Source organism: Mesoplodon mirus (assembly GCF_964341445.2).
Source record: "Mesoplodon mirus genome assembly, chromosome: 10".
In the NCBI taxonomy this organism is placed as follows: Eukaryota; Metazoa; Chordata; class Mammalia; order Artiodactyla; family Ziphiidae; genus Mesoplodon; species Mesoplodon mirus.
In genome coordinates, this window is record NC_138986.1 from 107,138,656 (window position 1) to 107,164,469 (window position 25,814).

The 25,814-nt window shown below is 38.5% G+C and overlaps 1 protein-coding gene and 1 long non-coding RNA gene across 2 annotated transcripts; both read left to right on the forward strand.

The window, feature by feature from the left end:
* Positions 1-6,659: 6,659 nt before the first annotated feature.
* Positions 6,660-10,038, forward strand: LOC309811269. The gene is made up of 3 exons (XR_014295126.1): positions 6,660-6,848; positions 9,491-9,629; positions 9,954-10,038. It is a non-coding gene; the product is annotated as an uncharacterized lncRNA (long non-coding RNA).
* Positions 10,039-20,659: 10,621 nt separating this feature from the next.
* Positions 20,660-24,486, forward strand: LOC309811222 (centrosomal protein of 78 kDa-like; the record flags this gene model as incomplete). The annotated part of the gene is made up of 3 exons (XM_082633810.1): positions 20,660-20,748; positions 21,784-21,926; positions 22,875-24,486. 3 exons carry the CDS (start codon positions 20,660-20,662, stop codon positions 23,420-23,422), a joined length of 780 nt encoding a protein of 259 aa, XP_082489936.1. The 3' UTR covers positions 23,423-24,486.
* Between the last annotated feature and the right edge of the window lie 1,328 nt (positions 24,487-25,814).

Here is a 25,814-nt window from a genome sequence, read left to right on the forward strand (position 1 = left end):
AGACAGTTTGCTTTTCCCTGTCAGAAACAATGTGAATATGTTGTATATACATCTCTGTGTCCATCGGGATTACTTCTGTAGAATAAGGTACTACAAGTGGAATGACTAAGTGCAACATATTTTTAAGACATTTGATACACATGGCCAAATTACCACCCAGAAAGGCTATGCCAATTTGTAGTCCACCCCAACAGTAGATGTGAAGCCTGCCTCTCACAAACACTGGCCTGTAGCACTTGTAAAAAAATGTAAAACTACAAAAATGAGTACCTCTCCATTTTCTATGCAAGTGGGATTACTCCAAATTTTATAACTTTTTTCAATTAATTTAGTATGAGCATTTTAGCAAGTCAGTAAATTTGCATCTCCTACATCATTTTTTGTGATTGTTCAGTATTCCATTATATGAATATGCCAGAGTGCACATAGCTTATCCATTCTTGTATATAAGCTTTGTCCAGTTTTTCAGTTACAAATAGTACTCTGATATATATCCTTACCTATATCTCTGACTATTTCTTTTGGTTAAATTCTTAGAAAGAGAGTTGTTGGATCCAAAGTGTATAGACATTATTTAAAGGCTTTTCTTACAGAATCTTGGCTTCATCTGATAGGAGAATAACCACATTTTGTTTTATTTTGTATTCATTTGATTTACTGGTGAGGTTTACTGGCTGTTTGTATTAATTTGGCTATTTGGTTAATTATACCCTGTGTCCATTCTTCTGTAGTGAGAGTTTGTAAGGGTTGTATCATATCCTGTCAGATCCGTATGTCTGACTTGCTATTTCTATGTGTCATGGGGGTGTTGAAAGACTCCAGTTATTTTAATGTGATGGTCCACACAACACTTAAAAAAAAGACTCATGATAGTTTCCTTTCATGTAATATTTTTTAATACCTGTGCTTTAGTGATGATCCCTTTGGTTTAAATGAGTAGGTTGTTCAGCCCCAGAACTACTAGAATTCATGATCAGTTTTTCAGGTTTTTGTCTGACCTTTTACTGCGAGGGTTCTTGACCATCATACTTTCATGATAGGTTTTTAGTATGTATTCTCTATTCACACATTGTTCAAAGTTTTTATTATTTGTATCCTCTTAGACTTGTCTTTTTTTCCTCTAAAACTAACAGTTATTACCTTTCTTCTATTTTGTTTTCCCCTTTGAACTAGTTTCAAGTGTGATTTGGAGCTGAAGATCATGATCAAAAGAATGCAGTGCATTTCTGAGCTCCACCAGGTTTTGCTTGTGAGGTTTACATGCCCCTGCCGCCCTTGCTAATTATGAACTGAGATTCATTTTGTGATGCTTTTTGCTCATAGGTTCTATACAGTTATTCTTCAGTTCTGTAATTGTAAAATATGTTGTATGATTTATTGGTACTAAAGCCAGGGTTATCATTGCACATCCAAGAAGAGGTTTTTAAATTGGATTATGCATTATGTGTGTGCGTATATGTTTCTGTTTTTTTCCATACCCAAAATTACAAACCTGCCATGACTTGTCTTGTGCAGGACTCTTCCACACGTGAGAAAATGAGAGTTGTCTATATGTTAAATCTGTAGAGTTAGCAAGTGACCTTTTGTCTTTCATCGAAAGCACTTGACCTGCAGCAGTGCGGCCTCACCAGTGAAGGAGCAAAGGCTTTACTAAAGGCCCTTGAAACCAACAGAACTCTGCTCGTTCTGGATATGAGAAAAAATCTGCTTGTTGGTATGTGGTCACTTTTTTTAAATTGATAAACACATAGCAAAACAAAAAGAATTTGTTCAGGTATTGACAGTTTTTTAAAACTTAATGTGTTTAACTTTCCTCTTCATATACAGTTGGCCCTTGAACAACGTGGGCTTAGGGGTGTCGACCCCTACGCAGTTGAAGATCTGGGTATAAGTTTATAGTCAGTGGTTCCACATCTGTGGATTCAACCAACCTTGGATCATGTAGGACGATAGTACATATGTATTGAAAAATATGCGTGTGTCAGTGGACCCGCGAGGTTCAAACCCATGTTGTTCAAGCTTCAACTGTACTTTTCTAGTGTTGCACTTCCCTTATGTTTTTAGCAGATAATGTACTAATTAAAGTGAATTATACTTGTAAATTTTTCTTATCTCTACTCTGAATAGAGGTGAACCTAGATACTAAGTCTGCTTCACCAAGAGCATTATTTCTTTCCTGTGCAACCTCTGAATTCTTGCCAGGAGTACTTTATTCATTTGTCAGATTCACAAGTAATTTTTTAAATATCTTCTGTGTGCCAGATACGGGTTTAGGGACTAGGGATAAAGCAGTGAACCAGACAGACAAAAGTCTTGCCCTCATGGAGCTTACATTCTAGTGAAGGAGATCAGATAGAAATGAGTAAACAGATAAGTAATATAATTTTAGAGAGTAGGAAGTGCAAAAATATCTTAATGTAAGGAGAGTGAGGGAGAGCAGGTAGGACTCCATTGGATAGGTTTGTTAGGGGACAGCTTCACTGGAGAAGTGGCATTTGAACGGAGACCTGAATGAAGAGAGGAGCAAGCTATGGAAGATCTGGAGTAAGCACATTCCAGGACAAGGAGGCAATGAGTATGTAGGCATGTAGGTGGGTGGAGTATTTAAGGAAAAGCAAGGAGGCCAATCTGGGCAGAGTACTGAGTGAAGAAGAGTGTGGTATGACATGAGGTCAAGGAGCTAGCCAGGGGTCTGCTCTTGTAAAGTCTTGAAGGCCAGAGTAAAGATGTGGATTATTCTAAATGAGTAGAGGGGTTTGAACTGGAAAAAGGCATGATCCAAATCGTATCTGAATAAGGTGACCTGGTATAGAGAAGGCACTTGGGAGGATAAAGAAGAGGAACAGGGGGCTTCCCTGGTGGCGCAGTGGTTGAGAATCCGCCTGCCGATGCAGGGGACGCAGGTTCGTGCCCCGGTCCGGGAAGATCCCACATGCCGCGGAGCGACTGGGCCTGTGAGCCATGGCCGCTGAGCCTGCGCGTCCAGAGCCTGTGCTCCGCAACGGGAGAGGCCACAACAGTGAGAGGCCCGTGTACCGCAAAAAAAAAAAAAAAAAAAAAAAAGAAGAAGAGGAACAGGGAGACCAGTTAGGAGACTATCACAGTGCTCCAAATAAGAGATGTTTATGGCCTAGGTTAGGTTGGAAGTTTGCAGCAAGTGAAAAGTGGTTGAATTCAGGTTGTGTTTTGAGGGTGTAGCTATCAAGACCTGCAGATAGATGTGAGGTATGAAGGAAATAGTAACAAGGAGACAAGTCGTTGATGATTATGTGTGCAACTGGGTAGTATCACTTAGAAGAAGGGGGCTGATGGGAGGAGCAGCTTTTGAGGGAATATCAGGACTTGGTTTGTTATCTTGGATGCCCTGGTTTGATATCTTAGATGCTCTTTAGGTATCTAAGCGTCTGGACGGTGCTCAGACTGTACTTTGTATCCAAAGGTATCCAAAGCCACTTTAGATGCAAAATGTTTAAAGTTGACCTTTGCTGCTGCCAAAATAGTAGCCACTGTGGGCAGTCTGCAAGATGGCATCTTAGGTTTCTGAGGAAGAAATTAGAATACACAAAAGGGGAAATAAGTGTATAATTATATAATGTAGATTTCATATTTAAATTTATGGGAAAAGCAATAATTAGTTGGCTTTTGGTTTTAAATGGAAATAGCCACTCATTGGAAAATAATTACTCTAATTTCAATTCATTTTACTTTAGATCATTCTGTGATGAAAACAGTTACCAAAAAAGTTCTCCAGATGGAAGGAGTGCCAAGTCAGAGGTATATAACATGTTTCAGTTCTCTCGGAAGAATTTCTCTTTAATGGCTCGGTTTTCTTTCTTTCTTAAAAGAAAATTATCAAGGTACTTTCTGCCATCTTAAAACTAAGATTTTAGTCAAATCAAATGGCTTTTCTGTTTTTGAAAATGTTGTGTGATGCTTTAATTTAGGTTCCCAGATATGCAGATTGAAAACCTTTTAACTTTTTACTTTCTGTAACATATTATCGTTAGTCACAAATAGTCTTTTTTTTTTTGGTGATAAGAATGAATAGCAGGAGCAGCATTTGTGAAACCAAATCTAATATATGAAACTGACTCTTTCTTGTGAGTAAATTTGAATTTTGAAACAGCAAAACAATAAGGTTTAATAAAAAGCAAAATAAATTTTTTATGTTTATGATCTGCCAATTTCCCAGAAAGAGTTTTGTGGTGACTTTAGTTATATACCAGATACATTAAAATCACCAGTGGACAACACATCTTTTATTCAGGTGCCCTCTGAAAGTTTTAAAAATTTGTTGACTTCATATCACTGAACGAACGGTCCACTTTAAAATGGTTAAAATTATAAATTTTCTTTTTTGTCTAGTTTACCACAATTTTTTAAAAATGTGTTGTTTGAAGATTTTGGGGTTTTATAAAGGTATTGTATTAGCATAAAAATGAAAAATTTAAAAGACCACCTCTAATCCCATTATCCTATCAAGCAATATTTACATTTTTATTTTCCTGCTGTCCATAAACATAATTCCACATAGCTTCAATATAATTTGCCATTCTTATCTTTTCATACTAAATTTAAATTCTGTGATTCATAGTTAATACTTTTTAACATTGCATTCACAAGGTTTCATTGAGTAGGTCAATTTTTTAAATTGGTGAAAAATTGGAAATAAACTAAAATAAACTATTGTAAACATCTTCATAAACACAGCTTTTTTTTTTCTACTTAAAGTTGTATGTTTTTGATTCTCTATTAATCAACTTGCTTGGACAATAGTGTATTAAATAAGTTGTTAAGAGTGTTTATGAAGTCAAAAAAAAAGCTTATGATCATCTGCCAATTGTTATTTCAAGAGAGTGATATTTTAATAATCAAATAGTACATTCAAAGAAGTTAAGATTTGTGATATCACACTAATTAGATATTATTATTAAAAATTTATATCATATGTAAAGCATTCTTAAAATAGCTACATTGACTTTTGCTATGATATTAGAAATGGAAATATATATAAATAAAACATGTATATGTAAAACATATTAGGAATTCTGTAAAATTAGTACAGAATAATAGGGCATCATGGAATGAGACCAGTTAAACATTTTTTTTTAGTTAGCATGATTAAACAAAGTGGAAATGTAACTGAAGTATCCAAGCTCATTGAGCTCTTTTAAGAGTAATTTTATTTCTTGGGCTTTTTTTTGTATTTGCCTCCGTTATTTGGAGCAAATAACGGAGGTTATTTAGAGGTAAGCCAAATCAGTATCTGGGTATATACCTAGATCCAGGTGAGTATAGGGGTGAAATAATGGTGTGAATTGTGTCACATTTATATTGTACTTATGTATGCCTAATAAAAGATGGGAACTTTTATTAGAAATTTTTTAATCTTCTAACAAGAAAAGTGTAATTAAAAAAAATTTTAATACAAATGTATTTGCATTAGTTTCTGAAAGTAAAGGAAGGGTATACACATACAAACCATATGCATACAAACATTTTTTTTGATGGCAATTAAGTTAAAAAACAATAAAATAGCACAAAATGAACTGAGCTCCTATATATTTTTAAGAGGCATGTAAATCACACAGGATCATGTGGTGATTATCAATAAGCTACACTCTATGAAATATTTGTCCTATATTACCGCATACACTCCATTTTACCCTGCATCCTAATGCTGCTAAAATATAGTAGAAAGCAGCAGCATAGCACAGGGAGATCAGCTTGGTGCTTTGCGATGACCTAGAGGGGTGGGATAGGGAGGGTGGGAGGGAGGCTCAAGAGGGTGGGATATGGGGACATGTGTATGCATATGGCTGATTCGCTTTGTTGTGTAACAGAAACTAACACAGAATTGTGAAGCAATTATACTCCAATCAAGATCTATTAAAATAAATAAATAAAATAACATAAAATATAGTAGCTTTGAAGGATAAATATAACCATTTTAACCTATGATGTTTGTTTTCAGTAAATTTAAATTAAATATTTAAATGTGAATTTTAATATATGGCTTGTTCTAAGTAAAATATTAACACGTAGGTCTAGTTTTTGCAACCAAATGTTTCATATGAAGATACTTGCCTCTTTACTACTGATATATAGGGTAAAAGTCTCCACATTTCACTCTTTCATCCAGTGGGTTTCATTTGTTTTTGTGTGTGTTTTCTATATGAAATCAAAGGAGCAGTGAAGGTTGACAGGCTTATAGGAGGGTAAAATTGACTCACCTACCCCCCAGCAACTTGCAGCCTTATAACTTGTATTGTTTTTACATAGAAAAATTCATCTTAAATTTAACTTTTGGTCTACTTCTGAAGATTCTGTTTGGCAGAAGTCATGGGTGTATCTGTGTTTCTGTGTCCTTGAGATTCAGAAATGCCAAAGGTGTTCTAAGATTCAGGAAACTTGAGTGTTTCTGCATGATACATAAAATGTATCATACTTTGGGATTTTTTTTAAACTTTATTTTTGCATTTCTGCACATCTCAATACTTTTAGTTAAAATAACTTGTTACTGTAGAGAACTTATATTTTTTAAAAATGCTGGCTTATGTAAAACCTTTGTACAAAACGATCCTCTTTTTACTGGGCTTGGCATCATTGTCAAGTGCCTTTTTGATTCCTTTCGACGTGTGCACGAGTGACAGTTGCTCTGTAGACCTTTGGTGCATCTTGATTCCTTCTTTTCATGCTTTGTCAAACGTAGTCTTGGCCGCAAAGAAGCCTGTAAGTAATGGAAGGAAACACTCTGCTGGTAAAGAATGTTACCCTCCTGAACCGCTACCACCTGGAGTGTCTGGTTTCCGGCCATTGTGTCCTGCAGAAAGTGCAAAAAGCAAAAGGTAACCTGTTTGCATTCCCTGTCTTTTTCAGTCATTTAGAGTTCTTTATTTTGGAACTTCTATATGTGGGTGGTCTCTGGTGCTTTGTGTAGAGGAAGAAAGGTAACTCACACATGGCTTCTGCCTAATGAGCCCTCTAAGGAAGAAAAATTAAAAGTAATTGGGAGTTTCAAGTTGTTTCTCAAGTGTCACAACAAAGGTAACTCCGTGGGAGTCTTGAGGAGACTAAAATTATCACCAATTGTGCATGTGAGAAAAGTTTCATTAAAGGCAGGTGTAGTTGAGCGAAGCCCTACAGCACAGAAGTAGGAATTTGGATACGTACAAATGGGAAAAAAGACATTTTAGGCATGGGAAATAGTTTAATGCAGAATGGATGAAAAATATGCATTAGACCTATTCTAAATCAACTAGCTTATTAACTCAGTAAATCAGATTTAGTGAGTCAAACTAGCATTACCTGATTTCTTATCCAGGGGATAGCTGTTCATAGTAATTTTTGTCACAGAACAGTAAATAAAATGGTTGAATTATAGCTTTAGGCTTGGTAAGTGAAATAGATGGCTCTAGATGATCTTCAGGTGACTTACTTGGTAGTAATCACGAAATTGGGGATTAACAATTGCTTAAGAAAACAAAGAGAATTGATTTTGAATAGTACTTGAAGTAGTTACTGTGTAAAATATCTGTTCAGTTGCTCATGTTAAATGGATGTTTCTAATCCCCACTGGACAACCGACTACTTTTTTGCAAATGGTAATGTGAATTGCTGTTGCATAAACTATAGTGTTGAATCCCCAGTGTTTGCACTTGAGTTTCACAGCTCTGTGGTTTCCTGTCTTCTTCCTGAGACACTTAATCGCAGGTCCATCCTCGTCACACAGGGTGGTAAATTAGAGAACGATTAATATCACCATTTAAAGAAGTGAGACTGAAATCTCAACCATCCTGAGCATAGGAGCTGATGGGGCCTCTCAGCAGTTCAGAGAGTTATTACCAAGCCAGTCGGCTGAATTCTGTTCTGTTTTCTCCGTAGCAGAGCCCTCCAGGTCCTTGTTTTGAGCTTATTTATTTTTATACACAATTCTGTATGGATACTGTTCATACTACTAAATAGTTGTATTAACTGGGTTTAACTGGTGATGTATTTACATGAAGATCTAACTTCGTTTTGTTGATATCTTTTTAGGGGCTTTCCATTCATCAAAGCTCGTGATGTATGTAATCAGTTGCTGGTGTGTAGCTATCATATTTATGATGTATAGGGCTTGAATTGGGAAAGGTGGATGGTCATTCTTCTTGCTTTTTAAACTGACAGAGCCTTACAAGAAGCATTTCCCTCTCTGAAATAAATCCATGTAAAACATGTTTGGTCGCTCTCCCAATGCAACTGTGTAGTTGTGTGGATTTGGCACACAACGGGCAGCCTTGTGGCTATGTCTGTAAACAAGGAAGCCTGTTTTCCAGTCCACAAATCAGCTGTTACACAGTGAAACGAACTTGACTGCCATTTCTGACCCCTCACACGGAGCTGTCATACTCAAGAATGTTCACGTTTTCAAGAAACGTTGTTTGCGGGCTATATGTACAAATTCCTGATCTGAAAGCCAATATAAAGCAGCATCTCCCAAACCTCTGCTCTCTCACCAAGGCCACACACATTCCCTCGCTTATGGCCTCGTGGCAAGCTAATACTGTCAGTATCAGATTCTCCTTCCCAGTGGTCTTGGGAGACTGCATAGTTGGTCTGTGAAAGGCACCACTGCTGAGGTTGAGAGAAGAGCGTCTTGGGTGTCAGTCCTGGCCTTGCGTTCCCAGAGAGAGGGCTGTGCACCTCGTTCTCCTGTTAGGGTTTTCCTCTGCTGCAGGGTTTGCTGCCTGTTGTCAAAATGATGTCCTAGTGACTTGTCTTCTGCGTGGTTATATAATCCCAGCACACTTCTTTATGATCTGTAGACTTTTATGGGGTTGTGGCCAGGTCAGTTTTTAAATGTTTGGAAATGTCCTATTGAACAACTTTGCATTGGCAGTGAAGCTTGCTGGGAGAACTGTTGCCCTAGTTTTGGCTTAAGGGTGGTGAGAAGATGAAATTTTTGATGGGTCAGTTTTAGTTGTGTATGTGTATGTGATTTATTTTTTTAAATTCTAATGTCTATTATTCACAGCTTAGATATGTTGACTTTCTGATTATTCATCAGTCCCTTTACTGATGTATTTTCCTCTGAAAAACTACATTTTCTTCCAGACTGTTTTTGTCTGATGGTGAAGAATAAATTTTTCATTTGCAGTATAAAGTTGATCTGAGAAAAAATGTTTACCTTGGATCTTCACTTGGCTTCTGTGAAAGAAACTTAATAAAATAATATGGACAATTCCCATTACTAATGCTAAGCATGTACAACAGAGGTCTGTACAGTAACATAGCAAAAATAAGTTCCTGTATTTTTACTTAGTCATTGCCTGTTTTAGACTAAGGAGCAGTGAGAGACATTTATAAAGAATGATACCTCAGATCACTTTTGTTAAATGTCCTCTAATATTTGGATACTTGGTATCTGGCTTGTGTTGTCTTTTATACAATCTTGTCTTCTTTCTTTGCACTTTAGTTTAACAACTCTGTGATCTCTTATCTTCTTCCTCAGACACTCAGGTCCATCAGAATTTCCTGTGACTGTGACAGTAGAGAGTCCTTCCTCCTCAGAAGTGGAAGAGGCTGATGATTCCTCAGAACGTGTTCAGGAAGAGCCAGAGAAAATCCGTTTGAAACAAGAAGCAGTGCAGGTACAAAGTTATCACTTTAAAGCTATAGAGAAGATTATTTTTCAAATGGAAGCCTGATTGCAACACTGCACAGCTTGTGTGAGGGTTCTGTTTTCTCCTCCCATCTTCATTGTATCCCTTTGAATGATTCCTTAAGCTTAGACCAAGGTGAATGGTGGACATTTGAACTCTAAGAAATAAAAATCAAAACATGTCGTTAGTAATGTATTTTCCTTTCCTTAGAACCTTAGTATATTAGATGTAGGGAGAACCTTAGTGATCATAAGATAAGGAAATTGAGTTCTGAATGAATACAGTCAGCTGATTCAGTGATCTTGTTTAAAGATGAGAAAATTGACAGTTCTAGTTGAACTCTCTTTTTATAAGAGGAAAATATGGCCTCATTTTAAATAAAAGTAAAGTTGAAAAAAGATTTGATGTTGATATTCTCCTTTCCTAAAATCAAAAATATCAAGAAGCTACATTCTATTACCAAATAAACCTGACCTCTAATGTCATTCCATACTTTTGTTTGTATGGACAGAAAGGAAAAATTGATTTTTATAAGAAATTTTTGCACCTCAAAATTAGTATATTTATTTTATTTCAACTTTAATGCAGAGCTGAACATTTCTAGTAAATAAAGGAACACCATTTGGGGGGGACCTTGTCTTTGTGCTACAAAGTCCATGTTTAATTTTTTAAAATTATTTAATATGACTTTCTCTTCATTTGAAACATGACACCTGACAGGTTTCAGAACTAATTATCCCATTATTGTAAGACTACGGGAATTACTCTTTGATTTTCAAAAGAGAAAGTTAGATTTTTATTTTTTAATTAAAATTAATGATAATATAGAGAAATTTTAAGAAAAGAACTTAGAAAATTATGAAATGTTAGAGTAGGAGAAATCTATAGTTCATGTAGAGTTACTCCCTTTCGTTTTATAAATGAGCACCTACAATTTGTAGAATGTAAGTGGTTTATTAGTAAATGGCAGAGTATGAGAACACCCTAGAGCATCTAACCCGCATTCCTTGTTATTTTAGATGTGGTGTATTCATTTCCTTCACGAATAGACCACGAGATTGTATTTCTAAAAGCAGTAATAGACACTGGGGAAGTCCAAGAAGTTTAAACACTGGGACCACAGAATAGCAGATTCAGAATGCACTGAGAACCCTTTTAGCTCTTCTCTGTTTTGACAAGACACTACAATGATGGTATCAAAGTGTTTCAGTATATAAGCCCACAACAATGAAGAGATTTCAACATAGTTTTCAAAGACAGAAGACAGGTGGAAGAGTGTGAAACCGAAGCAGTAGGACAGAGGAAAAGCATCACCTAGAATATGCACAGGGACCACCTGCAACTGAGGAGGATTCTGGCCCCACCTGAAAAAGTAGCCCCATGCTCAGGTGCGCATGTAGGAGAGAGGGTGGAGTTAGTTAAAAGTGTGACTGAGATAGGGGAGCTCATTGAAGGGTTGTGTTTGGAGGAGTGGACTCCCAGCCCTGCCCTCACGCTCCTGAAATAAGATGATTTCATTTTGAAAACAGTGAAACTGGCGAGAACTGGGGCAGCTTGTGTGAGTTTTTATACCCTAGAAAATTGTGTTTGGGGGAGATCCTGTTACAGTTACTCCCCACTTCTTCCTGCATAAGAAGCCAATCAATCGTTGACTTCAGGGAGCTTTCTGCACTCATTCTTAAATAGAAAATAACTGTCATTTGCCTGTTAGTTGAGTAAAGCTTACAACATGAGAGAGGGGGAAAGAGTGCAAACATATCCTAGTAGGACCAGGGACAATTTAGGGAACAGAATAATTTAAGAAAAAACCCTAATTAGTATCCTGAGAGAGGTTTAAAAAGAGCTAGCAACTATAAAATAAGACTAGGGTATTAATGAAAAGGAGAATGGTCAGAAAGCAAGAGAGGTCTCCTGGAAATGAAAATATGGTTGCTGAAATAAATTCAGTAGGAATTTAAAAACTTTCTCAGTATATAAAAAAGAAAGACACAATGGAAAATGTGATAGAAATATGTTAGAGAGCCTGCATCTGGGAGATCCCGCATGTTACTATTAGAAAGTCCAGACCCAGAAAAAAAATGGAGGGAAGCTGTCAAAGGGCAACAAAATTCCCCACAGCTGAAAGTAGACATCAGGCCTCAGATTGAAAATAGTTATGCAAGACGAGCAAGAATAGCCTCATACCTAGGCACCCTTCATTGTGAAACTTTAAAATACTGAAAAAATAAATTAAAATAGAATAAAATACTGAGAGGATACATCCATTCCAGAGAGAAAACTACTGGTCACCTAATAAAAAGGTTAAAATCTGACTTTATCATACTTATCATCAGCACCATGGATCCTGGAAGGCATTAGAAAGATACCTCCAAAGTTTTTCAGGCACATAATTTTCACCCTAGGGGTTTGTATCCAGCCAAACTATGAGTCATAAGTGGAGGCTGAAGAAGATATTTTGTACAGAAAGAAATTTGAAAAATTGACCTCCTGTGCTACACCTTAAGCTATTTATAGAAATAATCCAGCAAAATGAGGCAATAAACCAAGAAGGAAGGTAATAGGGGATTCAGTGCAGATTGCAGCTAGTCTAGAGTGGAGAGGCTTCTATTGATTGTGTGATTGAGAGCTTAGAAACACCTTGAGGCATATTGTACTTACTAGGTATTGGCACTGTTGGAAGGGAGGAGGGAGAGGAAGAGGAGAAGGAACTTGAACTCCAGAGGAGAAAAGGCTATACGGACATAAACCTGAAGCACACTAAACTATGGTTGATTTTCAACCTACTATTGGTGAGGAAGGGAAGAATCCACTTCAACTTGACACTGTAGATGTCCCCCTTCTCAGTGACACTCAGGGGTAATGACCACCTATCTAGTTTGTTGTCCAAACCAGAACTTGTCCAAACTCCTTACACTTCAGTAGTGTAAGGAGGGACTCTAATGCTGTAACATCAGGACAACAGGTATAAAGTGGAACAGCCCAAGGCGGCTTGGGGTATGTGGTCACCCTGCACAAGGGCAGTGACACTGGCACAGTATGGAACGAGGTGTAGTCTATACACAGAGACACAGTACATCTGGGGTGGGCAATATTAATTTCATTGTAATAATGGCAATGCTGTCTTGGTTTGCAGCTTTTATTGTCAACTTGCATGTAATCACAAATAACTAACGTAAACTATACTTAGTATGTATTAGTATTAACTTGGTATGGACTGAAATGTATTGTGTACTAGTATGTATTTAGTATATATTAGACTCTAAGTGCTTTTGCATATATTAACTCATTTAATCCTCTGAATAGCCTTATGAGGTTGGTGCTAATATCATTCCCACTTTTGAGAACAGGAAGCTGAGACAAGGAAGGAGCTTGCCCAGGCTGTACCTAATTTAAGGTTGGATCGAGGCTTTGAGTTTAGGCTGTCTGCCTGTTCTCTTAAACCTTACTCCGTACTGACTCTCAAATAACAGAAGACTTAACTGCACATAGAACAGAATATAAATTTCAACTTTGACAACGTAAAAGCTAGGTTTGGAAGGTAGACAGGAGGTAGAAAAAAGAGAAGATGGTATGAATGTCCTCATTTTACAAAGCGTGACGTTGAGAGTGTTTCTAGTTGATCAACAATGTAGGTTTTTAAGTATATCACTACAAGTCAAAGAGATCATGAGCAGTGGAATAACTCATGATGACATAACTTTACTGAGCAGTGTGGACATAGGAAAGAGTGTAAAGGAACTAAACCCTTACTTATTAGTAAGTTAGAAAATGAACAGATAATGCCTCCAATTTAGTGAGAAAATAATCATGGAAGAGTATTACTTGGAAATGGAGAAGAATTCAAAATAACAATAGTTGGACCTCCCTGATGGCGCAGTGGTTAAGAAACTGCTTGCCAAGGCAGGGGACACGGGTTCAAGCCCTGGTCCGGGAAGATCCCACATGCCGCGGAGCAGCGAAGCCTGTGCGCCACAACTACAGAGCCTGTGCTCTAGAGCCTGCGACCACAACTACTGAGTCCACGTGCCACAACTACTGAAGCCTGCACGCCTAGATCCTGTGCTTCATAACAAGAGAAGCCACTGCAATGAAGAGTAGCCCCCACTCGCCGCAACTAGAGAAAACCTGCACGCAGCAACGAAGACCCAATACAGCCAAAAGTAAATAATAATAATAAAATAATAAAAAATAACAATAGTTGATGTAAACCTCATAAAAAAGGAAATCCAAACAGTCAGTAAACACAGAAAAGCGTACGACTTCATTAAGTAATAAGAGACAAGTGAGTCAAAACCAAGGAAACTACATGTCAATCAGATTGACAAATACATAAATAAAAAGTCTGGTAGTATCAGGTATTGTAGACCTGGAGTACTATGGGAATCTTCTACCCTGCTTACACTGGAGTACAAATCGACACAACTACTTTGGAAAGCATTTAGCACTCACCATCCACTGAAGGTATATAAATAGCCTGTGAGCCAGCAGCCCTCACCCCCGCCCTGTGTAAATGCACCAGAATAACCGGTACAGCAGGATTCCTGTCCATGATGTGCATTAGCACAAACTGAAAACAAACCAAATGTCCTTAAGAGTCAAAAATTAAATAAATGATGTGTATTTGTACAGTGGGAAAACTATCCAGCAATAAAGTTGAATGAACTAGAGCTACAGGCAGCAATGTGGATGAATTTTTGAAACCAATGTTGAGAGAAAGAAATAAGATAGAAAAGACTTCATATACTATGATCCTGTACATAAAGTTAGATGTTGACACAACTAAACTCTTTTGTTAGGGATGCATGCAGGTTAAAGGAAATGACTGTCAAGAAGTGAGGTTGGTGTTTAACCGGGAAGAGGGAAGGAGCTTGTGATGAGAAAAGGATATGGGGGGTTTTTGCGATGCTGACAAGTATCAATACTTTCAGATTCGAGTAGTGCTTATGTAAGCTCTTTTTATTTGTCACATTGACAGTTTTGTTCTGTGCACTTCTCAGTACACATATCGTATTTTACAATTAAAAACTGCGTAAAGAATCGGTCGCTTCTTGAGTGCTGGATGTGGGAGTGGGATGAGACCGTTCCATTTTAAGCCCTTCACTACTGTTTGCATTTGCATGTTCATTCATTCAGCATTAATTGCACATATTCTATGTACCAAGCACTCTTCTAATTTTATATGTGTTTTAACTCATGTAATTCTCACAAGAGCTCTGTAATATGGGAGCTTATCTCCATTTTATAGATGAGGAAGTTGAGGCCTAGAGTTATAGAACTTGTCCAAGGTTATATAGCTAATGGGTAGTGCCAGGCCCATTTGCCTCAGAGAATCTGAATATTTACAATATAATCTAAAATATAAGCAAAAAAATTGCACATTGGGACTTCCCTGGTGGTGCAGTGGTTAGGAATCTGCCTGCTAATGCAGGGGACATGGGTTCGAGCCCTGATCCAGGAAGATCCCACATGCTGTGGAGCAACTAAGCCTGTGTGCCACAACTACTGATCCTGCGCTCTAGAGCCCACCTGCCACAACTACTGAGCCTGCATGCTGCAACTACTGAAGCCCGTGCACCTAGAGCCCATGCTCCGCAACAAGAGAAGCCACCTCAATGAGAAGCCCATGCACTGCAATGAAAAGTAGCCCCCGCTCGCTGCAACTAGTGAAAGCCCGCACGCAGCAACGAAGACCCAATGCAGCCAAAAATAAATAAATAAATTTATTAAAAAAAAAAAAAAAAAATTGCACATTAAAGAAGATGACAAGTTTTCATCTATCCAGTTAGAGAAAAACACACAGTCTGTCTTTCACACACATACATCTTATATGTACGTGTGTGGCAGGGATTTTCCTTATTAAGCAATTATTTATTGACCGTCTACGTTGTGCTAGGCACAGGTGCTGGGGATAAACACTTAATAAAATACACCCCCTATCTTCAAATAACTTGCACTCTAAGTGAGGAAGTAAGCCAACAGTTATAGTAGAGGTTATATACCAAGTGATACATCGCTGATGGCAGTGTAAAATCTCAGAAATCTTTTGGAAAGAAGTCTGGAGATAGATACCTCAGAGCCTTAAAAATGTTCATTTGCTTTGATCTCAAACTCATTTTTATGGATTTATTGTAAGAATGTTATTCTCAATATGGAAAAAAGCCTTCATGCATAAAAACGGTTATTTTGTCTGATAATATTGAAAAGTTGGAAAGAATTTAAATGTGTAAAATGGTTAACCAGTAAACCCACTCAGTGGAATATTTTGTAGCCCACACAAAAAAATCAAGGTTATGAATCCCCTGATTATATGAGAAATGATTGATTTCAATGTTAAATGGAGAAAAGTTGAACATAAAATTTGATATCCAATATGATGGGAGCTTTGTCCCAGAAAAATCACCCTAGCCGGTGTACAGAAGGGAGGAAGGGAGAGCAGACGGCAGGAAGGAAAATTCTTCCAAAGCCTTATCATTAGTCTTACTTAAGTAATAGAATATCAAGCAATTTTACTTTCTAACTTTTTTGGTTCCATATTTCCATGTAAGGGACATGAATTCTGAATACTTTGTAGGAGGAGGGTACACTTTTTCACAAAAATTTAACACTGTGTTCTAATTCCCTCCATTAGAGGGAGAAACTGTTGCATGTAATTGCACTTTGATGTGCTATTTAGAACCAGTCAGGAATTTTAGTCTACTTTCCTCTGACCGTGCTGAGGGTTTTTGTTTTTTTGTTTATTTGTTTAGAATTTCTTTGAAATCAGTTTTAGAAGATTGATTAAACCATTATATTAAAAGTAGAGGAATTTTGCAATTTTTTCCCCTTTTTCCCCATTGAAAACTTGACTGGCTTTAGTAATGAAACATTAAAGAATTTGAAGTTCTTAGACTCTCAATTTTTTAAACATGTTCGGAATATAAAAATATATGTTCATTGAGCAAATGTTTGAAAACAATGAACAACTTCTTGAAGGAAATAAAAGCCACCTCTGCATGTACACACCCCTAATCTGCTCTTTTGTCTTAAAAAAGTATCAGAAATATTTTGCCATGTCACTAACTACTCTTCTACATCAGAGAATTTGACTAAGCTTATGCATCATCTCCCAGGAAAAACGCACAGGTACATTTTGAATGTAGCACTCCTGAAGCCCATTCATGAACTCTGGTTGAGACCTCTTGTCATTCTTAGTGGCTTCATAGCGCATTCCTTCAGACGATGAGCTGTTTTTATTTAAACCAGTCCCAATTCGGAGGCTCTTAGCTTTCTTCTAGGGTTTGGTTATAAACAATCTTATGACATCATGTTGGTAGATAAATCTTTGCCCACATCTTTGATTTCCTTAGGGTAAACTCCTGATGTAGGATTGTTGTTAGGTACCAAAAGCTACTCTCCAGAAAGTGACACCAGCTCCTCTCCCAATGATGGCAGGTAATAGAGTTCCTCATTCTTTAAGTGATTGTTCAAAGCAGTTAACATGTATAAATATACCTTACTGTTTTCATAAGTATAGGTATTATGATTGTTTATCACTGCATAAGAAACCACCCCAAAACAGTGGCTTAAAACAATGGCAATCATTTATTTTGTTCACGAACCTGGAGGTTGACTAGAATATTAATTCTTTTACTACACTCTTACTGACTGAAAACAATACCTATTTGACTAGCTCAGAGTTCTGTAGGTCAGAAGTCCAGGCACAGTGTGACTGGGCTTCCTGCTCAGATACACATGGGAACATGTGGGTTCCCTCCTGAGAGTGTTAAAGCACGTGAAATTTAAGTGTAAGATATTGAGCCCCAAACGTTGGATGTTCACCATAGTTTGTGTGGGCCACAGAGCTGAAATCAAGATGTCAGTCTGGCTGTGTTAGCGTCCAGAGGCTCTGGGAAAGAATGCCTACAGGCTTCTTCTGGCTTGTTGGCATAATTCAGATTCTGCAGTTGCAGGACAGAGGTCCCCATTTCCTTGCTGGCTGTCAGTCGGGGGAGAGTTTCAGCTCCTAGAGGCCTCTCGCTTGCCTTCCCTGCCGCAGCATTGGACTTCTTCAGAGCCAGCAATGGAGAGTCTCCCTCTTGTCCCTTTTGTACTTCAATTCAGGAAGAGTTCAGGTCCTTTTCATGGGGTGCCTGAGTAGGCCACATCCACCTAAAATAATCTCCCTATCTTAAAAGATCAACTGATTTTGAACCTTAATTCCATGTGCAAAATCCCTTCACTACAGCACCTACATTTAGAGTTTGATTGGATAAGTGGAAGGTTTGTGTACTTCAGTAAGTGGTAATCTTGGGGGCTCTGTCAGAATTCTGCCTATTGCAAGCAGTGTCCCCACTTCAAGGACCGAAGTGTCTTCGTTCCTAAAACTCCTAAGATAGTTAATCAGTGTTCGTTTTATTTCAGTGACCTTGGTGAAGGGAAGACTACCACCTCCATGAGCAGGAATGGCAGCCAGCTTCCTGAGTCCACCGTGTGGCTCTGCTACTTCGTGGTGTGACCTTGGCTGTGCTGCTCTGCTTACTCGACTTCTCTGCCTCTGTGTCCCTCATCTGTAAAATAACATGGAGTTAGTGATCGTTCTTTCCTCATAGGGTTTTTTGTTTTATAAATTTATTTTTGGCTGCATTGGGTCTTCGTTGCTGCTCGCGGGCTTTCTCCAGTTGCGTCGAGCGGGGGGCTACTCTTCGTTGCGGTGCGGTGGCTTCTCTTATTGCGGAGCACAGGCTCTAGGCGCGCAGGCTTCAGTAGTTGTGGCACGTGGGTTCTAGAGCGTAGGCTCAGTAGTCGTGACACACAGGCTTAGTTGCTCTGCGGCATGTGGGTTCTTCCTGGACTAGGGCTCGAACCCGTGTCCCCTGCACTGGCAGGCAGATTCTTAACCACTGTGCCAGTAGGGAAGCCCCCTCTTAGGGTTTTGATGATTCGATTATTTAATACCCAGGGAACTCCAGGAACAGTGCTTGACTGTAAATTGCTTTAAAAGTGATTACTTTTTTAAAACATGCTTTTGAATCTGCAATTATGCAATTCAGGTATGCTAAGCAGGTTCGTTAATAGGACTTCCTGCTATAAAGAGACCCACAAATAAAAATAGAATTTTTCTTTCTTGGTCGTAACTTCTTATTTCTGACTTACTATGTTATATGCATATGCCTTTTATGGTGGGCTGCCACAGATTTATGTTGGAAAGAGTGGAATTTAAATAAATCTTTGCCAATTTGATAGATTTTGATCATTCATTTCACTGGCATGGTATGATATTACCAGTAGCAGACTAAAACCTGAGTTCACTTCTGGCTCTGCCCCTAAACCCTGATGAGACCAATAGCTGGAAAGGCTTTTGGATATTATACTATGAATTACTTATAATATTGACTGTTTGCTTAGGAAACCCTGGAGGAGTGCCTAAAGCAGTTAAAGGAGGAAAGAGTAATAAGACTGAAGGCTGATAGACGAGTCAGTGAGGTAAACACGTTTCATCTGCTTTTGAGAGTGTTTTGGTTTTATTTTGATTTGATTTTAAGCCATATACACATATTTTGTAAGCTTTAAAACTGTAATATGTTGCAAATTGGTTGTATCATATGGACTTTTGCATTTACTGGTATTTAGTGATCATATGATCTATATTCCAGAAAGCATGTTTTTAAAGATGTGAAAATCTGGTTTTGTGTATATGTGTGTGTGTGTGTGTGTGTGTGCTTTTATATGACATTAGCTTATTTCCTGTTCATGATTCTTTGATTCAAGAAGGCACTTTCTGTGCATATATTGTATATACAGTAACATAAAAGACATGATGAGACTCTCCTGGCAGTGAATTAGGAAAGTGAATCATTTAAATAAATTTAAGATATCGGAAAACTTCTAAGAATGCAATGAAAGATAAAAATATATACTATGAGAATTACATTAGGTAATGTGCATGAAAGCAGGGCATAATCTAAAAAGTTCTATCTAAATATAATTTATCACAGGGTGAGTGTAGGGAGGAATTTTTGAAAGTGCATCCATTGGATTGGCAGACACTCACTCAATAAATGTTGAGCACCTGCTCATGTAAGGCGAAAGGGGCATCATGAACATTAACGGCCTTTCTGAGAAATACGAGAGCTGAGCTTACAAGGGGTTTTAAGTGCATAGATGATGAGCGGAAGGGGAGGAGTGCACGGGGTGAATATTTTCCAGAAGCCAAAGAAAACAGTGGTGATTGGACAGTTAATAAATTGGGTTGGGTACAGTTTAGGACTTTTAAACGTAAGCATTAGATATTTTGCTCACTAAAGTTAATTCTTAACATTCAGCAGAGTTGTAATATGTTTTGTTCAAATCAGATTCTATAATTCACTTTCTAATTTAAGGGAAACTTAAAGCAGGTAATTTTCTAATGTGGAATGAGGCTCCATTATGAATTGAACCAGTTAGAAATGTGATCTTTTGTGAAAGATCATTAATAAAACGGTAACTTTGGTTTATTTATATACCACCTAAGTGTTATATAGGAAACTTTGTTGGGTGCCTGTGGGTTTTGGTTATTATGTGATATGGTCTCTGTCTTTACTGGCGGAGGGTTACATTAATTATAAATTAATTACATTTTGAGTGTTTTAGTTTTGTTCCTTGAAACTAGGCAAGACTACTTTTTGTTTGTTTGTTTGTTTTTTGTTTTTTGGGTTTTTTTTTTGCGGTATGTGAGCCTCTCACTGTTGTGGCCTCTCCCGTTGCGGAGCACAGGCTCCGGACGCACAGGCTCAGCGGCCATGGCTCACGGGCCCAGCCGCTACGCAGCATGTGGGATCTTCCCGGACTGGGGCACGAACCCGTGTCCCCTGCATCGGCAGGCGGACTCGCAACCACTGCGCCACCAGGGAAGCCCAAGGCAAGACTACTTTTGATGACAATGAGAAAAAATCATGTCAGACGTTTTCAGTCTTCTTGTATAGCTGGAACATGAAAATGCCCAGTTAAGAAACACAACTTTCTCTTTGTCTGAAGCCCTTCATGCCCACTCATTGACAAGCATGATCCTGGATGATGAAGGTGTTTTGGGCAGCACTGAGAATTCTTTTCAGAAGTTCCATGCTTTCCTGGTTCTCCTTAAAGATGCTGGGTTAGTTCATTTCTCTTCATGGCATTCTTCTCTTTGCGACTATAATGGTAGTTTGCTGAGGAACTGGAGCAATTTTCATCACTTACGTGGCTATATTTAGCCAAATTTAGTGTTATTATAGGTAATATAGTTGACGTTTTAAAATGAGGAATTAAATTTTTTAAGAAATGCAAATAGGGAAGCCTGCTTTGGTAGAGTGGGGAGCCCATTATAAAAGAGTAACCTGTAGACAGAGTAATTAGTAGGTATAGTTGTTTTGTAAAGACTAAATTAAAGGCAGTTTTCATTGAAAATATTCGGGAATGCATAAGAATTTTCCTATCTTTCACTTATTTTGCTTGTTTGATAAGTTTGAATTAAAGTTATCTTTGCCTTAGACATAAAAATGATTATTAATCTGCAGGGGAGATATAGGTCAGTGGTTCTCAACCGGGAGCAATTTTGCTGAAAGAGGGAAGTGGAGATTGATAGTTGATGGAGTGGTGTTTTGTCAGTGAATGAATTGGTGTTGGTGTTGGGAAGGAAGGAACAAACACATTCTTGGAAACTGGAGGAAAGGTGGTAAAGAAGTGTGGGAATGGAGGTGTGACAGGCAGTGCACAGGGTGCATGGTACATATTGAAGCTGCTAGTGAGACAGTGGGATGTCTCCTAGAGGATGAATCTGGAAAGGGCTGAGGATTTGGGGGAGAGAGAGGCTTGTAGTCTGGAGTAGGATGTTGGCTTTTAAGATTTTAGAAGTAGGGCTTCCCTGGTGGCGGAGTGGTTGAGAGTCCGCCTGCTGATGCAGGGGATACGGGTTCATGCCCCGGTCTGGGAGGATCCCGCATGGCGCAGAGCAGCTGGGCCCGTGAGCCATGGCCGCTGAGCCTGCGCTCCGCAACGGGAGAGGCCACAGGAGTAAGAGGCCCGCGTACCGCAAAAAAAAAAAAAAAGATTTTAGAAGTATTTCATGATTGTAGGTCTGGGGAAATCTAAACTGCTCTTCTGTGATTATAATAACCTTTGTCTTTTCTCCTTTCCTCCTCTCGTCTAGGCTTGGGCAGTTGGCCACAATGGCTGGTATAGATCAGTCAGATTTTCATTTACTAGGTCGTCCCCAGATGAATTCTACTGTTAGTAGTCCACCTAAAGAAGAAAAGAAGGCACTTGAAGAAGGAAAATCAGAATCAAAACAGGGTGCCCCATAACAAATGCAAAATATCCAAGTAAATGGACAGAACAGCACTTAATGATTCTAAGAGTGATTAGCAAAAAGGAAATGACCAAGTCAGGGAGAAAACAATAATGATCAGTCTCTAATAGTTCACATGCTCGGGAGCTAGAAGACTCTGGAATCCTTTCCAAATCTGAGATTAGTAAATGTGTGCCCATTTCATGATACTGTACTTTTGTAAATAAGGAGACTGGAAGTTCTTTAGAAAATTTATGAGTTAAAGCAAACTATCCTTAATGAAGAAAGAAGACATTAGAGAAAATATTCCAGATTTTAAATTGTATAAATGTCTATTCTGTTCATATTTTATCTACGTTTCTATTTGTATGCAGTCAGCTTACAATGAAGGAACACTAATGAAGGTACACATACTGATATAATTTTTAAAATAAGTAATCCAGACATAGCTAATAGGTAACATATTAGAGTGAATCACCTGGTTATGGGAATGGGAGGGGAAAACCTGTCAGCTTTTCCTCTAGCCTTACTTGGAGCCCCCATCAACCAATCTCAGAGTGGTCTTGGGAACTGACAGCTTGAGAACACAGTCTGGTCACAAACTGTATACGGTTTACATGTGCCTGGAGGATAGAAAAGAAATTAATTATCTTACAGAATAGGGTTTTATTTTTAGTGAGGGAAAGGAAATGGGTAATAACTACCCCAATCACCAAAGTCTGAAAACGTAGCGGACATAGCCTTGGATATAGCTAGGTTAAGCTGAGAATCACTTGGGTAGATATAATTACAAAAAATACTGGCTCTGAAATCTTCTGATTAATCAATTGACTGTGTTAATAATAAGATTACAGAGTAACATTGAAGTTTTGAACTCTACTTTTTAATGGTTGGCTTTGTTCATCACTGAATTTTTGTCTTTTGTCTTCCCCTCCACTTTCTGAAAATTACAGGTGATGCTAGGATTCCTTTGCCTCTCGACTCCTTCCGTGTCCCAGCGTCTACTCAGGAGGCCTTAGAAACTTCCAAAGACAACCTGGGGGTCCCAGTCACAGAGCAGTGGCAGGAGTCTTTTGAATATTTCATTGCTAGAACATGTTCTCCTTCAGCAGACGTCATTTCTGGAACTGGAAGTCAAAGAAAAGAAGAGGAATTATCTAGAAATAGCAGGTCTTCTTCAGAGAAAATGAGCAAAGCAGGTGAATATACCAAAAAATACTCTGCTAAGAAACAACCTGGGAAGGACCTGCATTCCTGCTCTGACTCACCTGTAAAGCAGAAAAGCAAAGGAATTGGGCAAAATAATTCTTTGGTTAATAAACCAATTAAAAGTGAGTCTTCGAAAAAACACATTTCTGTTAAGAAAGAGAGTAGAATAGTGCCTGTTTCATCAAAGACAACTAAAAGTAAACTCAGTCTACTAGAACAGTCTGAAAGTGATACTCTTGGATCTGATTGTGAATTTCAAGAAAGCATCCATACTCTATCACGCCTAACATAGGTCTAAATCTTTTAAAATTATGTTTTTGCCTTCAACTTTTAATAAATTACTTATGTTTTTATTATAGCATATGGTGTTTTCAGTTACTTGACTGGAAGCCATTAGAGAAAGATTTTTTTATCTATACTTTTTTATTATAATGAAAGTTTTGGTGTACTTTTCCTTGTAACACTTTGCACCATTCATTCAGCTAGTGTTTACTGAGGGCTTCATATGTACAGTACTTTTCTGGGTGCTGTTGCTTTCAGCAGTGAACAAAATAAAGCCTTTACTCTCCTGGAACTAGCACTCTGTGGTGGGAGAAAACATAAACAACAAAGCAGGCTAAGGGTTAAAAAGAGATGGGAATAATAAATGGAATAGTTTTACCATTTGGTTAAACATCAAACTATTATAAATCACACGGCCAGAAGCCATTGACATATTTTAATTCATAATAACCAGAGAGCCTCAAACATTTACCAAGGCACTTAACCGTGTTTATGGATTACAGCAACGCTCTGAGGTAGGGAACTCTTACCATCCCCATTTTATAGATGAACAGTCTGAGGAGACATTATGTGAGTTGCCCAGAATTACACAGCTATAAGTAAGTGGGAAGTTGCAATGTGACCCGAACACATGCTCTTTTTTTTTTTTTTAATGTATGGACTTTATTATCTTTCATTTGTTTCTGATTTATGTGAATTTTTTCTTTAAAGATTTTTTCTGATGTCAACCATTTTTAAAGTGTTTATTGCATTTGTTACAGTATTGCTTCTGTTTTATATTTTGTTTTTCTGGCCTCAAGGCATGTGGGATCTTAGCTCCCTGACCAGGGATTGAACCCTCACCCCCTCCATTGGAAGGCAAAGTCTTAACCACTGGACCACTAGGGAAGTTCCCCTTATGTGACTATTTTTCTGGCAATTTTTTTAAATTTTATTTTTTATTGACATACACTTGAATTACAGTGTTGTGTTAATTACTGCTGTACAGGAAAGTGACTCAGTTACACATTTATGTACATTCTTTTCCATATTCTTTTCCATTACGGTTTATCACAGGATATAGAATATAGTTCCCTGTGCTCTACAGTAGGACCTTTTTGGGGTTTTTTTAAATACATGCACTTTTTAAAAATAAATGTATGTATGTATGTATTTATTTATTTTTGGCTGTGTTTGGCCTTTGTTGCTGCACGCAGGCTTCCTCTAGTTGAGGTGCACATGCTTCTCATTGTGGCTTCTCTTGTTGCAGAGCACGGGCTCTAGGTGCCTGGACTTCAGTAGTTGTGACATCCAGCTTAGTTGCTCTCTGGCATGTGGGATCTTCCCGGACCAGGGCTTGAACCCATGTCCCCTGCATTGGCAGGCGTATTCTTAACCACTGTGCCACCAGGGAAGTCCCATGTAGGACCTTTTTGTTTATCCAACCTGTATATACACCAGTTTGCATCTGCTAATCCCAAACTCCCAATCCAACCCTCTCCCACACCCTCCTCCTTGGCAACCACCAGTCTATTCTCTATGTCCTTGGTTATGTTTCTGTTCACACATAGGCTGTAGCCAGGCTCTTAATTACTTTGTTATCCTGTTTCCTTGTTAAGAAGGGTTTAAGGAAGGCACTGAGAGAGAAGCCAGTGACCACTGGAAGTGCAAAAACAGTGGGGATGTCAGAAAGCACAGCTGTCTCCTTCCCCCATCGTGAGCAGAATTTTTAAATGGCAGAGTATGTAAGAGTATGTGATGACACGTCTCTGGATTAAATTATGTCTCCCTGGTAAAACATGTACAGATAAGTCTTTAGTTCAATCAGAGTGAAAGGTGAGATCAGAGAAAAGCCGGAGTGTCAGATTTCCTGTAGAAGGTCCTGCCTGATTGTTACTAAGAGGGCTACCACAGTACTAGTTAGTTCATTAGTCATGGGTTGAGTGTTAGAGGAGTGAAACAATGAGCAAGATGTAGTGTTGGCCCTTTAGCAGTGGAGTGAGAGGGGAACACGCACAGCAGATGTCTCATCCTGCACGTGACATGCTGTGACGGGCATATTCAGGGCGTTTAGTCAGTGTTTGTGGAAGAAGAGGGGGAGCTGTGAGGCAAAGAAAAGTCATCGAAAGAGGCAGTCCCTAAGCTAAGTCTTAAAGGACTCGTGAGAAACTGGTGAGTCAGCCAGTGAAAGGCAAGGATACTCAAGGCAGAGTGGACAGCGGAAGTCCAGAGCCATGAGTGTGCGAAGGGTGTGTTACAGAGCCACAGGCGCAGGCTCTGGAGGATCCGTGCAGTGTCCCCAGGCAGCGGCAAGTGCCCCTAAAGGAGGCAGCGAGGAGGAGGAGAGCAGGTCTTAACCATCCATGTGCGTGGAGCTGGTTTCCTCAGAAAATAGCTAAGAATGGAAAGGACAAGTTCAGGTG